Source organism: Tasmannia lanceolata, unplaced genomic scaffold (genome assembly GCF_043159265.1).
Source record: "Tasmannia lanceolata isolate RefF3 unplaced genomic scaffold, GAP_Taslan_0.1 ptg000012l, whole genome shotgun sequence".
NCBI lineage: Eukaryota > Viridiplantae > Streptophyta > Magnoliopsida > Canellales > Winteraceae > Tasmannia > Tasmannia lanceolata.
Window position 1 is genome coordinate 36154038 of NW_027518689.1, and position 15953 is coordinate 36169990.

Sequence of the window (15953 nt, forward strand, 5' to 3'; positions counted from 1 at the left end):
ACTGACAGTGGAAAAAAAAAAGATTTCAAGATATGCTGTGGAAAAAGATTTCAAAATATGCTGTGGAAATCCATAGATCTAACCGTTTCCTTCACCCTCTTTCCTCCTCAAACTCTCCCCTCCAGTAGGAATTACCCCCTTCCCTCTCTGTCTCCCTCAACATGAGCCGGTGGATCTATCCATTTTGTATTCAAAACTCAATTTCAAATCCAAATACAAAATACCAGGTATTCAAACCGGCCCTTATGGAAAAGTTTGGAAAGGAAAAATATTACTAAAATTTCCTATATTTTTAAACACAAAAAAATATTCCCCTGTTTAGATTGCAAGAAAAAAAAAGTTCTGGTTTTCGCCTTAGAAATTTACGTTTAGTGCAATTATCGAAACACGGTAGTGGGAATATCAGTCCATTTTTTTTTCTGAAAAAATAAACGCACGCGGCAGGCCTCCTATATAATAATAATATCTTTCGTTGATAGGGCAACTTGGGGACTCGAACTCTGGAACGCTAGGGTTTTTACTCTCAAAGTAAGTCGTCTTAGTGGGATTTGATCTCACAATCTCTCCATCCCAACACCTAACTCTTTTCCATCGTCTTTCATAGTTTCATCATATCCCAGTTATGAATTCCCGCCTATTTTGCCGTTTGAGATCAAACACGTTCCTTGCCTTCCATCTCTCTCTCTCGTTCCTTCAATCCCCCACAAATTCCTCTCTTTCGTCCTCGCCTAATTCAACCTGTCCATGAAGATTTTCCTCTTCCTCTCTCTGTACGCAACTCTGTCTGTCCTATCTGCTAAAAGCTACGATTCTTCTTTCTCGTCTATCTTTTAATACCTTTTTTTGATTTCTCTTTTTTCCTCTGTTTCAGATTTTCAGACCGATGGCTTCGCACTTTCAGGCGGCGCCTCTGGTGGCTTCTCCGTGTTATCCGAATTCGATCGCGTGGTCGGAGGAGAACCTGGTGGCTATTGCGTCAGGCCATCTCGTCACTATACTGGTAAAGGGAAGGAAAATTGATTGTTATAAGGAGTTCAGAGTTTGAATGCTTTGATTATTTGAATTTATTGTTTTTGTACCTAGCAGAATCCGGCTTTACTCGTTGGTCCTCGAGGGCTGATTTCAGTCACCCCTAGCACACCATTGCCAATCGGAGTTGTGAAAAAAGAAGGTAAAAAAAAAAACAAAAAACGGTCATATGAAGTTTTGTTAGAGGCTAATACCTACTAGCTATTATTATGTGTAATCAGGGTTTGATAAATGAAATTTGAGATGATTTCTTTATTTGCAATGGTTTTTCATTTTCCAAATTACTCTGTTCGGAGAATTGAATGAATGTAATAAATGATCATAGACAATTTATCTTTGGGGGAGAACTTTAGGATTGATTTGAGTCTCTTTTATTGAACATATCAAATGCGAACTTGAAGATGGGCACCTCCTTTATTGTAGGAGCTGGAAATGAGAATCAATTTCGTTAGGGTTGATTTGATTCTCTTTTATTCCCCTTTCTCATTTTTCTTTTCACCTTCATTATGGAGGCACTTATTCTGGGTTTGGTAGCTGGGGATAGAAGGCTTGATTGTGGATAGGTCGAGCCTCAATTTCGTAGCTCTACTTTGCCAATGATACAACTTCTCTTTGCAATGCTTGTATGTTTCGAGTTTGAAATAAGAAATTTGTGACCTATTTTTGAGATGTTTTCAAGTTCTGTTGGGTAGAGTGTCAATCGTAATCAGAGTTTTGCAAGTAGGGTGTAGAATCATGAACCAAATGACTGTTGCTAGGATGTTTCCACAATCATGCTATTTGAGCATATGTTATGTTTTGTTTTTGAGGATGGAATGTGTATTGGAGCTGTTTTGACATCTAGATCATTGACTTCATGATAGTGTTTTCCAAAGACAATTATTTAGTCTGAGCAACATGTAGGAGGTGCTGACAGAACTTCAACATTGTCCCTGATCGAGATGGTCAGAACCATAAGCAGGGAAATAAAGATAGTGGAAAGAAAAATGAATACAAGCCTGTCACAGAGGAAGAAAATCAAAGAACTCCAATCTCCCCTTGGTGACCCCAGCCGTTGCTAGTCTGTCAGCTTCCCTATTGGCCGACCTTCTAACATGATGGAACGATATGGAACACCCCTTCGCACCGTCCATAATCTCATCCAACCATTGAGCAGATCTCCAGGGAGGAGAGAGGCTTCACTTCAACCATCTTATCACATTTAGGGAGTCCCCTCCACAATCACCCTATCAAGAAGGGATGGGTCCGTGTTCCTAATGCCTTATAGAATTGCTCTAACCTCGGCCTTACTAGAGTCTCTCTATCATCTCTTAGAAGGCCCCTACTCCTGCTTTCCCAACGTTCTCCATGCTATAGCCGTCAAAATTACGTTTTGACTGCCCAAGACCGTAAGCTTCCCAATCTTGTCTTCCCAACCACGTCACAAGTCATATGCGGAGACGAAACCTGAAAGGTGGGAGCGCCCTAGCCCAGGATATGGTTACTCTTCCCAACCATGTCACAAGTTATATGTAGAGACGAAACCTGAAAGGTGGGAGCACCCTAGCCCAGGATATGATTAGTGCAGTAACCTTTATAAAGATGAATTGGGGGACTTTCACTTGACTCTAAACACTCGTGTGTTTCTCTCCTTCCATGACCCAAATAGTTGCTAGCAATATTACATTCCAAAATTTTTATCTTTTCTATGCCAAGGAACCAATGGACAACTCACCAATAGCTGTTAATGTCATTTAGATAAATTCTTGTTAATGGCAAATTCTTTTGTGAAGTATGCTTCGCAAGCATGGGATGGACACATCAAATATTGCCATGTTCAATGTGTGTTTATTTCTACTTTTCTAGTCTGTTTTGTGGGTATTCATTGAGAAGTTGGGAGCAAAGAGAAGGGTTCAGAAGTTGTTAACCTAAACTCACACTATGTCTATTAGTTTTGTGTTTGATGATGGTAATACCTTGCTTTTTTTATCCAATTGCCTATTTATCCTTTTTGTAAGAACAAAACCCAATATTATAATGTGAAAGTATTCTACTGTATACTGCAAATGCATTGCAGCAGTACATGAAGACCTTCACACCAAACTGGATGATTTTTTTTATGCTGGATTGTCTTTTCCTAAATTTTTCCACTTTCTTCACTTTATTCTTAAGCCCATGTTTTCAAGTGTCTGCATCTGGAAGGGCCTCTCCAATCTATCATATGCTTTCTCAAGGTCAAGCATGAGCAGCATGCTCTAGGCTCCAGAAGCTTAGTGCAATCATTAACCCTCTTCTCCACAATAATACCTTAAAGGATTTGTCTGGTTGCCATGAAAGCTCTTTGGTTAGGGGCAACCGGGACTTCATGACCATTTTGATCCTATTAGCAAGGATCTTGGATAATGTTTGATATTTATATGTTTGTAACTTCTGGGAGCAAGGTGATAAAAAAGGCATTAAAAACCATGTTGATTCTGTGCAGAAATGGATTTCATAGAACCTGCATGATACCACTTTCAATAGTTTCCCATGATTCTTGGAAGCATAAGAGAAAGCGGTCAGGACGAAGGACTTCATCTTTATCAATGTTGGGCAGGTCTTCATAGATCAAGGGGCAAGATCTAGATTCAAATACCGATGCATAATATTTAATAATTTTTGTTCCATTCCATTCCTAGCTTCTAGCTCCTGACTGTCAATAACCAATTTTCTTATGAACTTCTTCATCCCTCTTAAGGTAGTGGTGCAGTGGAAGAAACATGAGTTTTGGTCCCCAGGCGGAACTGCAAGCCCCTCGGTCACTATCTTTAGAATATATCTTCATACGAATACATTGTTGCCCATTCATTTTCAAGTCTGATTCGAACTGCCCTATCAATCTTCAGGAGATGAGCAAACTCTTCCATCTTGTCTAACTCATCAATCTCAATTTTTATTTGCTGTTTCATTTTATTCAAAGTGTATTTTATTCCACTTTCGAATTGAAACGAAACATACCTTAAATAGCTACCTGAGAAGTGATGAGATATGACTACCACATATTCTCGAATTGAAATGGATTGAGATGTTTAAGATCATTGTCACTGTCAAATAAAATGGGCGCGTGGTTAGAAATAGGGTGAGGAAGGGCTAGAAGAAATTTCTTTACCAAACCGAGTTGAGTCTCGTAGACTAGTCCTCATTGTATCGAGGCCATAAGACGTACCTTTATTCTTTGATGAGGTCGTAGGAGGTAAAACAATCATCTTACACGTACTAGGAATGGAGCAGTCTTGGTAGGGGCTAAAAGCTCTTGCCATTAAGAGACCCGGGCTCTCCCTTTCGCATTCAACCATGGAAAACATGGCGATTGGCAATGTATATCTTAGATGATTGGGGTTTTATCCTGGGGTGTAAGGCGAGGATCCAACAACTTGGTTTGTTAAAGAATCCGAATAGCGGATTCATGGCGAAAGGGCCTGATGATATTTCATTGTATGCGCACAAAGAGTCCATCTCGTCGATCAAGAGCCTTGGTTTGGTTGTGGCCCAAGAGATGCAATTCCACCGGCTGTGGAAAATTTGGTTCAAAGATGGATGTGGGCCTGTGATACAAACCAGCTAAAGATATGGGCTAGCAGTGCGTCCGTTATTGACTAAGAAGGAGGAATGGACTTCCAGATACTAGGCCGGCGTAGCCGGAAGCGCGAAGAACGAGTCGAGGATTGATCTCCGTCAACAACCAATCAAATAAACCTTCGAAGCCATGAAGGGCGCTCGTCGAATCCACGAAGAGCTATTCTTCGAATCCACGAAGAACAAGATAAACAACTTTCACTACTAAGGGAGAAGAAAATTTCTTTATTTCATAAACAAGCATGAACCGTGCAACAACCCTTGCACATAGGCTTTTATAAAAACACTAACTTCTTCTCCAAGTAAATCTCTACTTTCTAAAATTATTTGATGCCAATTCCTAAATTAGGCTCAACTTCTATTCCTAATTGAACTAAATTTCTAAATCTACATGGACTCAAATTATAAGAAAAGGCAACAAGCCATATTTGCCTAAAACCAAGGTTTTAAATTTCGACTGAAATCCGAAATTTCGGCTTTCGGTCGAGAACGAAATTGAATTTGGGTTAAATCGAAACATTACAAAATTTCGATCGAAATTTCGTTTTCTAAGGGATAAGACCAAAAAATCTGGTTTTTATTCATTATTTAATATTATCCCGAAATTTCAGCCGAAATTACCGTCGGTGATTTCGCTGAAATTTTAATTTGATTTCGATCGATTTCGTTCGAAATTTCGGTTTCGGTATTCCGAAACCAAAATTTAAAACCTTGCCTAAAACTACCTAATAGCTAGAAGACACAAATAAATTAAATAAAGAAACTCTATTTATATCCACTTCATGTACTTATTGGATTCTTGGGACACTTTCTAAATTTTATCCTTTGCAACCAAAAGTTGTGGGCACGTCATTCCCCTCCACCTGAAGAGAACTCGACCTCGAGTTCATTGGTGATTTCGTTATAGAATCTCCAACTTCAAAGACCTTACTATGTTGACGCTTGGCCTTTTCGGCATTATACATAAAGTTGGACTTGACGAGCTTCTTTTTCTTCATTTTGACACCTTCGAACTTAAGGGAAGTGCTTCAGCATGGTGGGAGCAACTACAACTCTCACGTACAAGGATGGGGAAGCGACCAATCCCGAAGATCCAGTTAGGTACACGCCCATGAAAGTCTTTAGATGGGACAATGTTCTGGGCCATAATTAATATGGGTGTTTCTTTCTTTTTTCTTTGAATGATTAATATGGGGGTATCTTAATCTTGTATTGCAGATTTTAACTGCCCTCACCTTCACACTCCATCATTTTATTGCAGTTCCTGTACACTGCGAATCCGACCCTTGGGGTCAGACTTCTCAACGGTTGGATCTGAGGAGAATGTATCGACCATTTTTGGATAGGTTAAATGCAGAATTCTTTCCCTTGGATGATAAGTTGAAGTTATAGATGCTTGGGCGGAGGGCAGAGGTAGCAAGGAAAATACTATTAACCCTCCATGTTTTCTTCGCAAGAATATTGAGAATGCAATAGGACTGGCATGGAAGAGGTGAAGGTGGCACTTTCCTATCCTCCATGGATTTTTTAACACCAAGAGTTTAGCATCTTCTATAGGCTTGTACTTCTGTATCCCTGAGTACTAAGGAGACATGCATCAGAGTCTGGTTGATGAAATATAAATTGACAAAAAAGAAAGAAAAGAATTTAGCATTTTCTTCAGAATTGTATTGAAATAGGTATTGACCCTTATCGTTTGGTGTGCATCCACTCTATGAATGATCCCATTTTCGGATCAGATGGGGAAAACTTTATGAGAAAACATTTCTTTAGTCTGGATAACATTGGATTGATGGATTCCTTTGGGATGATTAATCTCTCCATTCCATTTTTATAGCACTCGAACCTGGGATTTGTATTGGAACCTTGGGGAGCGCTGAAAGTTCCTTTAGCTGCATTGGCAAATGTCTTAAATTTTGGAGGCTGAACTGAATCAGAAGCTTTCACAAGGGCCTCTGATTCACATGATAGTAACTTGATCTGGCAGTTCTCACACACAGGAGGGAGGGGGGGGGGGGGGGGGGGGGGGGGGGGGCTCACCCATTGGTTCTCAGCCTCTCAAGAGTTCTCTCATGGTGCTCTCAGGTGCTGTCACAGTGGTAGAGATATTCTCGGCTGTTCCAACCTTTGTGTAGATATTGTTCTTGAATAGTGCTGCGTATTAATTGAAATCCACTGAAATTTGTTATCCATATATTGTTCTTCCGTAAATACTCAAAGCAATAATTACATTGTTACTTGGGATGCCATGCATGTGTTCGTGACTAGTTTCAATTCGTTTTAAGCTTTAGTGTGATTATGGTTATTCATGATGATTGGTGACACATATCCTCTAACATGTCTCCTATCATTAAATATTTACAGATCTTTTTACGGCCTGTTTAATGCCTACCTGTTTATCACGTGACACTCGTCCGTGTGTTCGATCAATCTCATGGTCTCCTCCTGGAGTGGCTCCTAACTCAGGGTATCAAAATTCTGTTACCCGTTATTTCATCCAATCTTTATAAACCCATTGTAGGGTTTCATCGCCTGTTTTCATATTCGACCGCCCACATTATGCATCTGCATTTATCTTGTACGTGTTGGTGGTTTATAATTTAGAATGGTGCAAGGGAATAGTTTTCTTAAGTCATTTGTTTTTTTATTTTTTGAATGGTAAAAGATTTCAATAAAAGGACCGAGATGTTCAAATAATACAAAAAGGAGAAAAAGGAGAGAGAACACAATCTATATATACAATCAAGAAAACACAATCTTAAGTCATTTGTAATTGAACCTTTTGCAGATGTTTGCTTGCTGTTTGCACTACAGAAGGTCGTGTGAAGCTATATCGTCAACCTTTTAGTGAATTCCGTGCGGAATGGGTAGAGGTATGCATTTCTTAGGCATTATTTTAGGGTGGTGTTGCATTTCAACCTTAGCTTTATGAATTTAGCATGGGGAACATAACTTTTGTATTCTATGAGGTCACTGACCTAACATGGACTATAAAGTTGTCATTTTCAATGCTTCGCATTGCGACTTTGACGTGTACGTTCCAATCCTTTAAGAGCATTTTATTTTGCAAAGGGCATTCTTTTTATGACTGTTAGATGAAGCAATGTAATTCACATACGCTATTAAGGGAAATCTTGACTTTTCACATGTAACCCGCACACACACATAATACTTTATGAGAGGGAGAGTATTCTTCTCTCTTCTCTTTTCTTTTTTCTCTCTTCTTCTTTCTTCCTCTTCTCTCTTCTCTCTTCCTTCTTCTCTCCTATGGAGCTTGGAACATGGTATCGGAACTATAGGGTCTGATTAGTTTCGAAGAAGCCAGTCTCTAACCCAAACCTGAAATTCATTCCCTCCCAAAATCCAAAATCCTTCTTTGGGGTTTCCCCCCTTGATTTCACTCTTCTTTTGATGATCTAAACTTTCCCTTCCTCTTTCGCTCTTGTGGTTGTCGTCTCCGGGTGGATGCTCCTGCTGATTTTTTCATTGTCAGATGGATGCACTTGTTGCTTTTTTCATTGTCGGTGGTGGTGGCGTGTCTCTTCGGCTTGTTTGTATGTTCCAGAGTCGCTTAATGGTCTGTTGGGCCGTGTATCTCCGCCTTTGTGATTTTTAATTCATTGTTGTTAGTAGTTGGTTGGTTGTAGTTCATCGCTTGTTGGTTGCTTGCATGCTCGGCTTTAGGTATTTCCTGGTATTTGTGGATGATTATTCCCGTGTGACTTGCGTATTTTTACTCAAGGATCGTTCCAAGGTGTTTTCTGCTTTTCGCTCCTTCTATTCATAAATTTCTAACCAGTATCATTGTTCAGTATCATTATTCATTATTTATTCCCTTGGCTGTTTGCGCACCGGTAATGCCCGTGAATATTTTTCTTCATGTAATGGATTTCAGGCCTTTTGGGAGTCGTGGTATCATTCATCAGTCCTCTTGTGCCTACACCTATGCAAAATGGTGTACACGAGAGGAAACTTTGATACCTTCTAGAATGGCTCGCACTCTCATGTTCCAGATGAAGGTGCCTAAGCCTTATCGGAGTGACGCTGTCCTCACTGACAAATGATGATTTGTCAAATATTTTTATTTGTGAACAGTAGCAATAACATATTCTGTACTAAAGCCTGAGATGTAAATATAATGTGAACCAAATTGTTTGATCTCTAATCACCACATTTTGGATGTGATTTTTGAATTGCTAAATCTCGAATGCTTACATTGATATGTATGTACTCATGGAGTACAGTATGGAAGGATGAATCTTTTCAGTTTGCTACTTGTTATCTCTAAGGGTTGATGCAAACTTTTCCGTTGACCAAGTTGATTAAGATGTTGAAAATACTAGGTGCGAGTGTTGAAGATTGTATATCAAGGGTTACCCAGTCATATTTTCTCATGAAATTTGCTATCAGCATGCTTCTATTGAGTAGGACTTATCGTTCCCTAAACTTTTGTAATTGCAGGTACGTGACATATCTGAAATTATGTGCGAATATTTTCTAAGCATTAACTTTGGGGAGTTCAGCATTCCGTCAAATTCTTCCCATGTAAGTTCTGTTTTTATAGACATCTTTATCTTGCCTCTAGTCATCCCTCAGAGATTTCAATTTGAAGATATCGTAAGGCATTTTTGTTGCTCAGTTGATTCTAATGTTTACATGAATAAAATTAATTGTTTATGATCTTTTCAGGAGCAAATGTCCCGGGACTACCTTATAGGGATTGGATGTGGCAGTGATATACAAGATTCTATTTTAAGTAAGGGGACTCAACAAAGACAAAAAAAGACATCAAACAGAATGTAATCTTTTGTTTCATTTTAGTTCTTTGTTACCTTATCTCAACTCAACTCAACTAAGCCTTTCTCCCTAACTAGTTGGGGCCGGCTAATGAATCCTTTAGAATTTTTTCATGAAGAAGGTGAAAGAATCTACCCGGCTCAAATTGACTAAGTCTAATCCTGACACTAGTTGGGTTTGTCTACATGGATCATTTTCTTCCATTCTCTCCTATTCAAGGTCATGTTCACTGTTATGTTCCTAGCCATCAAGTCTTTCCTCACTGTTTCCACCCAAGATGTTTTCGGTCTGCCCCTACCTCTTTTTATTCTATTACAGTCTTTTGGAGTTTGAAGCTTGTGTTTGTGGTGCAGAATGATGAGGCAATGAGCGTGAGTAAGGCCACACTTTTGGAATTCAATCACATGAATCTTAGTTATTGATTTTCCAAGCATAACTTTTTGTATAAATCTTCCTTAATTTCACATAGTTTTGCATAAAAAGTCCTACTGACCAGTTCTAGCCTATTGAGAGCCTTTTGACCTAACAATAATTCCCTTTTAATTTGAGGCCAATTTGGGTTGTATGCGATTGTGATGAAAAGATATGGTTTCTTAAAAGTATTGAACTAGAGCCATGGCATCCTGGTACCTTTGATACATATCACATGGACTACCAATGCATGATGATGGTAGGACAATCCGTTTTTCTAAATTTGTTGCATTTTCTGCTCCCCAGACCCTGCAATGGCAGGAGCCTTGTGTAGTGGGCCGCCCTTTTTTTCTACTTCTCCATCTGCCAGTGCATCTTGTAGACCTTGGTAGTATTCATCTCTAACTTTATGTTGATTAAAGCTTAAATATCTAAGTCTTTCTACCTCAATTTTCACATACATGTCAACTACATATTATTGAAATAGACATCTTCCATGGTGAATCTGATTTCCCTGGCTGGGGTAATAGTGCAATCGCTAAGAATAATATTGGCTTGAAGAGACTTTTTCTTGTGGAATCTTTCACATTTACTAGCCAATCATTTTCACCCCTTGGAAAAAGCAAAGGATACTAGAGAGGATCGTAACCTGGGGTGAAAATCAGATATCCTTTGTAAACTTCCATCTTTAGGATTAATGACTACATCACGTGAATGAATGTTGGAGGGATCATTTCCTGGATATTTGGGCAAGGCAAGAAAAAAACTTAAATAAAAGGATTAGAAAAACAACCATATAAAATTGATTTTATACAGAAAGAACAAACCCGCCTCTTCTGTCCAAGCTACAACGACTTGTGAGGTACTTGGAGCATTGTAGACCCTTTGATCAAGCTTAGGTATATCGGCACAAATGATCCAAGTTATGGGATTCAACGTGTGGAGTTCTTGCAAGATGATGGAATTGTTTTACAAGAATATAATATTTGTTATGCATGCAATGAGGCTCTAAAGTCTAAACTGATATGCCTATCTCTACTAGAGGTGCAACTCGGGTTGGGTTCAACCCGAAAAAAAAGTCGGCCGGGTTGGGTTCGGGTTGTGGGCTTGGGCAACACTTCCTGAGTGAAACCTGGCATTTTTTTTTAGTTTTTAGTAAGCTTAAAACTCAGGTTGGGTCAGGTTGAGGCATTGGGTTGAGTAAATGGTTCCTCGGGTTGGGTTCGGGTTGGCCTTAACCCGACCCAACCCGACCCGAGTTGCACCCCTAATCTCCACCCTCTTTTCCCTGTCATTTGTATCTTTCAACTTAATATTCAAGGCTATCCTTACGTTACCAAGTGTTTCCTCTTTCTTTCACCAATCCTCACTGTTAATCTGTTATATTTATGCTTCTTTTGGAGTTCTTCCATTTTGTACCCTCTTCACTTTTACACATGTTCTGCATCTTTCTTGGCATTTCCCCAATTTTCCTGTTCAATGTACCTGTTTTTTCTGAACAACTATTGCCTGCTTCCATTTGCTACACCCCCCCCCCCCCCCCCCCCCCTCGGTAGAAACTATTTGGAGTACCTTAATAAGTGACGATTTATTTGCTTTGGAGCAACTTTGTGATTTTTTTAATGTCATATTCATGGACATCTTGGTGGTTTTCAATGTTTGATATGTCTTGTTTGATCTGAAAACTTGCAGCACTGAGAACACAGGAATTGCCGAAGAGCAATTGACATTTGGTAGAAATAGGGACTTCTCTGGTCAAGATGCAAATAATGTCTGTAGAATGCCTAGTGGAAAAGTAATTACCACATCCACAGAAATATCTTTAATTTCCTGCCCCATTTTCAAGCAGGACTCTTTGGTTGAGGTACGCCTTGTTCTAAGTGGTTGGTTTAGTGCATTTTTTTATGACATAGGGTATCCCTACCCCATTTTAGGGCGGGACTAATCCCTATGGATGTGGCAATCTTTTGTTTTTTTAGTGCGTATTGTTCTCGTCTAGGTCGTATATTTTCTGTTTCTGGATTTCCAGGTTCTGAAAGAGGTTGGTTCTCAGCGTGTCTGGATTAGTGGCACAATAAAGTACATGAACGCTACTAAAGCTCTTGTTCTATTTACAGTAGATGGTACTCATTTTTTTATTTTATAAATGGTTTGATCTACTAGAGTAATAGCTACTAGACTAATAACTGGTTTATATCAGTAAATCTTTTGTTTTTGTCATTCAGGAGAACAAGATGAATGGGTGAAACTGAACCCAGAATCTGATGAAATTAAAAGCTCAAACTTCCTTGATGGAATTATGACTAATCAGGCTCCTCTTTTACCTAACATCCGCCCTTCAATGAATTTGGGTTATTTGCCAAAAGAAATCGTGCTGGCTGTACATCATGGAGTGGAGGAAATTCTCAGGATTCAACAAGCTGTTGAAGCTTGGCTAGGCAATAGGTAATTCCAATTGGTTCTGATTTAAGAATGAGATGTATGAATCCACCCTTTGTATCTGGTACAAAGATTAGATTTTGATGCTCTTGTTAAATCTCAGTCTTTTATGTTTCTATACTTTGTATTCCATTAACATTTGATATTCATTTAAATAATGCCTATAACTTAACTATTGAGCTAGCTTATATGTTTAGGGTAAGCTTTCGTAAAATAAACAGTGTCCATATCCAAGTCTAAACTTTCATCCAAAGATGAAGATATGGACACCACATATAGGCCAAAGAACTCATGAAAGGCACATTTTTATGTTGTTGGCCTTAATTAAGGTCTTTACAGTCCACCCAGGCTGGGGTAGTTCTTGTAGCGCCCATACTGTCGATTCCTGGCTTTGAGTCAAATTCTGAATGCTATGCAATGGTCCAAAATGTTAATGATGAAAATTACTAATATGCATTTTCTTATAATTGGTGCACAGTGCCCATTTTCATTGCCTACGCTAAGAGTCTTTCCAAGATTCAATAGCTCCTGATAGTGTTATTGCTTCTTCTGAATTGAGGTTCACCAGTTGTCTCTTCCTTTAGATGCTTCTTTAAAATGGTGTCTTTTGCTTTGGTTGAACAAGTGTCTCAAGCCATTTTTCAATCTATGTCCCACTCATAGTCCCAACTTCTTGGCAAGCTAAATCAATCTCGTCAAGCATTGGGAACTATCAGCATAAGTTGTGAAGAAATAGGAGTCCTTCATTGCATCTATGCTTTGGGCTACTTGTATTGCAACATTAATTTAAACTACTACTGTTGCCTTTTGGTAATATCAGTCCTGTACCCATTCAAATGAAATCGGAATTGAGAATTTGCCATCTGTTTTTTTGATGACATAGGGTATCCCCACCCCAATTTTTAGGGCGGGACTATTCCCTACTGATGCGTGCAATCACCCGTAAACCATGCACATCGGGTAAGCCCGGGGGATTTGAACTCGCATCAATGGGGAGCATATCCATGATTTTAAGCCAAAGAGTCACACCCGTACGGGTTTGAATTTGCCATCTGTTATTCCTAAACATGCTAATGCCATTTCAGTAGTATTTAATGCAGTCATGTATTGCCATTTTTTAAATGAGCCTTTGCATTGTTCACTATGATTTTTGACACATCATATAGTTACCACTTACCCCCATATGTCAATTATTCGGATTGATATTATATACATATTGAGTTTCTTTAATTCTATTTTGATATACGAGAATACTTTTTATTGTAAAACCCAATTGACACACATTAAGAGGAATGATATGGGCAGCCACAAAAAATCTCAGTCGAAGGTATATGATCCTCTTACCCATGCGAGACAAATGGGTGGACAAGAAAAAATATAGTATAATATATATATTTATATATGTATATTATATCAATATTATATATTTAATTGGATTTCGAAGAATATGAAATGCTCCCACTCTGCAAGGTAGGACAGAGACGGGTTGTGTTGATAAATATTCCCTGTAGGTATGATATAAGAAGCTCACAGAGTGCATAATGCCTCCTAAGGGTGATCGGTCGAGCTGAAATTTGCCCCCGTGAGGGGGAAACACAGTGTATGTATGATAGAGTGCCGAAAAATTTAAATTAGATTTGAATTAGAAGATGGAATTAATACTAAATTTAAAATAATAATTTTTTTATATAATTGCATTAATACTAAATTTGCGATTGTAGTTATCCAAAAAATACGATTGTTAATTTGAAGAGACATATATTTGGAATATGATAGTTATTTGACCAATTTAGTAACCATGAAGTACCTGGTATGAGCATCAGTATCTTATCCTGTTAGACATGGTATGTTCGGCATTCACAAATATCCCGTTATCATAAGCTTTGGCTCCTATCTTTACTTTTTCTTCTTTATTCCTGAATGTTTTTCTTTTTAAACTTGCCCTATGCTTCCTTATTTTTGGTGTTATTTTATGAATTTAGGAATGATGTGTCATACATTAATGTCCAGGTGGGTGGAGGGGGTTTTTATGGGCTTTAATGGACACGGGCTGCGGGTAAAACTTTCTGGTATGACTTCATTTTTGGGTTCTCATTTTTGTAACCTTGCTTTTTAAATAATACATACTTTTGGGCCCTACATATAATTTTCTTTGGGATCCCATCAAGGGAAGCTGAATAAAGAATTCTGGTCTATGCCTGCCATTTGTACTTTGATTATGAAGTTATCTTGGTGACCATTAGTATTGTATGACCACATTTTTGTGCATCAGAAGTTTCTATTTGGATTATCAAGAGATATTAAGTATGGGATCATACCACTACCTTTTTTTATTATATTCACAATTTGATGTTGATACTCAGCACGCATCGTTTACATGTCGACCATCATTTCCATCGATTATTGTTTATCTTGTTTGAATGCTTTTTTTAAAATTATAGATTTATAGCGCAAGGGGCATTCTTTTAGATTTGCTATTCAATTCTCCTACAAATTGCAGTGGACAATATAGGGTCTCTCAGGCTTCCAGAGGACTCTATTTTTACTTGGCTGTGAAATAGTCAAATAGTTCTCCTTTTGTCCTCCTATAGATGTCTTATTTTTCTTGGTAGCAAATTGGTGCCTCTTTATTGTGGTTGGGGGCTGCAATTCTATACCAGGACATAGATGACTCTCTCCTTGCTGAGATGGATGTTGTTGAATTTTGATGATGGAGTTATAGCAATAAGACAACTCATAACTCTGTGTGACGGGTGTATCTACTTACACGTTAAACATATGCTATTGTACTTTGTATTATGTTACTACACTAGAGATGTATAGTGCAGATAAGGTTTTGGTGTATCTTTTATACATGTCCTAATGCGGTGTCAGCTCTTCCACGTTGTATTCAAATCCTTAGTGGGCATAGTCAGTTATTTATTTTAAAGGATTTTTTGGTTAGTTGACCGTTCACCTAACGTATAACTAACCACAGAAATATCTATTATCATTTTTTATTGAAGAAGTTTCTCCATAGTTGTTATTAGGTAATCCTTGAATTTTGTTGTTTGCAATATTTATACTTGATTTAAATTTTGACTTGTGAATTGCGTCTTTCAATTTTACATCAACCCTAGTCTGAAATAGTTTAGGTAATCCTATTGCTCTCCTGTTGAGTGAGTGCAACTTTTTAGTCATTTTATCAAAGAAATATCAGTGCATGAAATTATTGTGTGATTTTAGATGGGGAAATACACATTACAGAATAGCTCCCCATCCTACTTCGAGCCAGACATTTGCTGCCTTCTCAGTTTTCTCTGATCAGTCCCAATCCCCCTCTGTCTTGTGGGCCTATGTATTGTGATAAGCTGGCAGCCATCTATATTGCCAACAATCCGGTATTTCATTAAACAACTAAGCACATTGAAGTTTATTGCCATTTCATCAGGGACATGGTCATGAGTAAGAAGATCTGTACAACGTTTGCCAAGTCTAAGGAGCAACTTGGTGATGGGCCTATGGGACTGGGTAAAAGTCAGTTCCAAATGATTTGTAACAAGCGAGGCATGAATATTATCTATACTGCAGCTCGAGGGGGAGTGTAGAAGTAGGCATGTATGTATATTAGCCTAAGAAGAGAATTTTGGGTATTTTTGGTTTTATGCACTTAATATATATATACATTAGAAGGGGAGGCCGAT

At 38.4% G+C, this 15953-nt stretch overlaps 1 protein-coding gene across 5 annotated transcripts in view; it reads left to right on the top strand.

Annotated features, from left to right (window-relative positions):
• The first annotated feature begins 495 nt into the window (after positions 1 to 495).
• Positions 496 to 15953, top strand: part of LOC143888027 (Transducin/WD40 repeat-like superfamily protein) — a 29213-nt gene continuing 13755 nt past the window's right edge. For 2 of the 5 annotated variants that reach the window (XM_077392308.1, XM_077392311.1), the window contains exons 1-11: positions 561 to 770; positions 872 to 1000; positions 1087 to 1171; positions 6988 to 7090; positions 7412 to 7496; positions 9085 to 9168; positions 9313 to 9422; positions 11524 to 11695; positions 11861 to 11954; positions 12057 to 12276; positions 14281 to 14339. In XM_077392308.1, coding sequence (XP_077248423.1) covers positions 884 to 1000; positions 1087 to 1171; positions 6988 to 7090; positions 7412 to 7496; positions 9085 to 9168; positions 9313 to 9422; positions 11524 to 11695; positions 11861 to 11954; positions 12057 to 12276; positions 14281 to 14339 — 1129 coding nt within the window. In that variant the 5' untranslated portion in view covers positions 561 to 770; positions 872 to 883. Of the gene's footprint in view, positions 771 to 871; positions 1001 to 1086; positions 1172 to 6987; positions 7091 to 7411; positions 7497 to 9084; positions 9169 to 9312; positions 9423 to 11523; positions 11696 to 11860; positions 11955 to 12056; positions 12277 to 14280; positions 14340 to 15953 lie in introns of those variants that run through there. The other 3 variants (XM_077392309.1, XM_077392310.1, XM_077392312.1) reach the window with 3 other exon arrangements.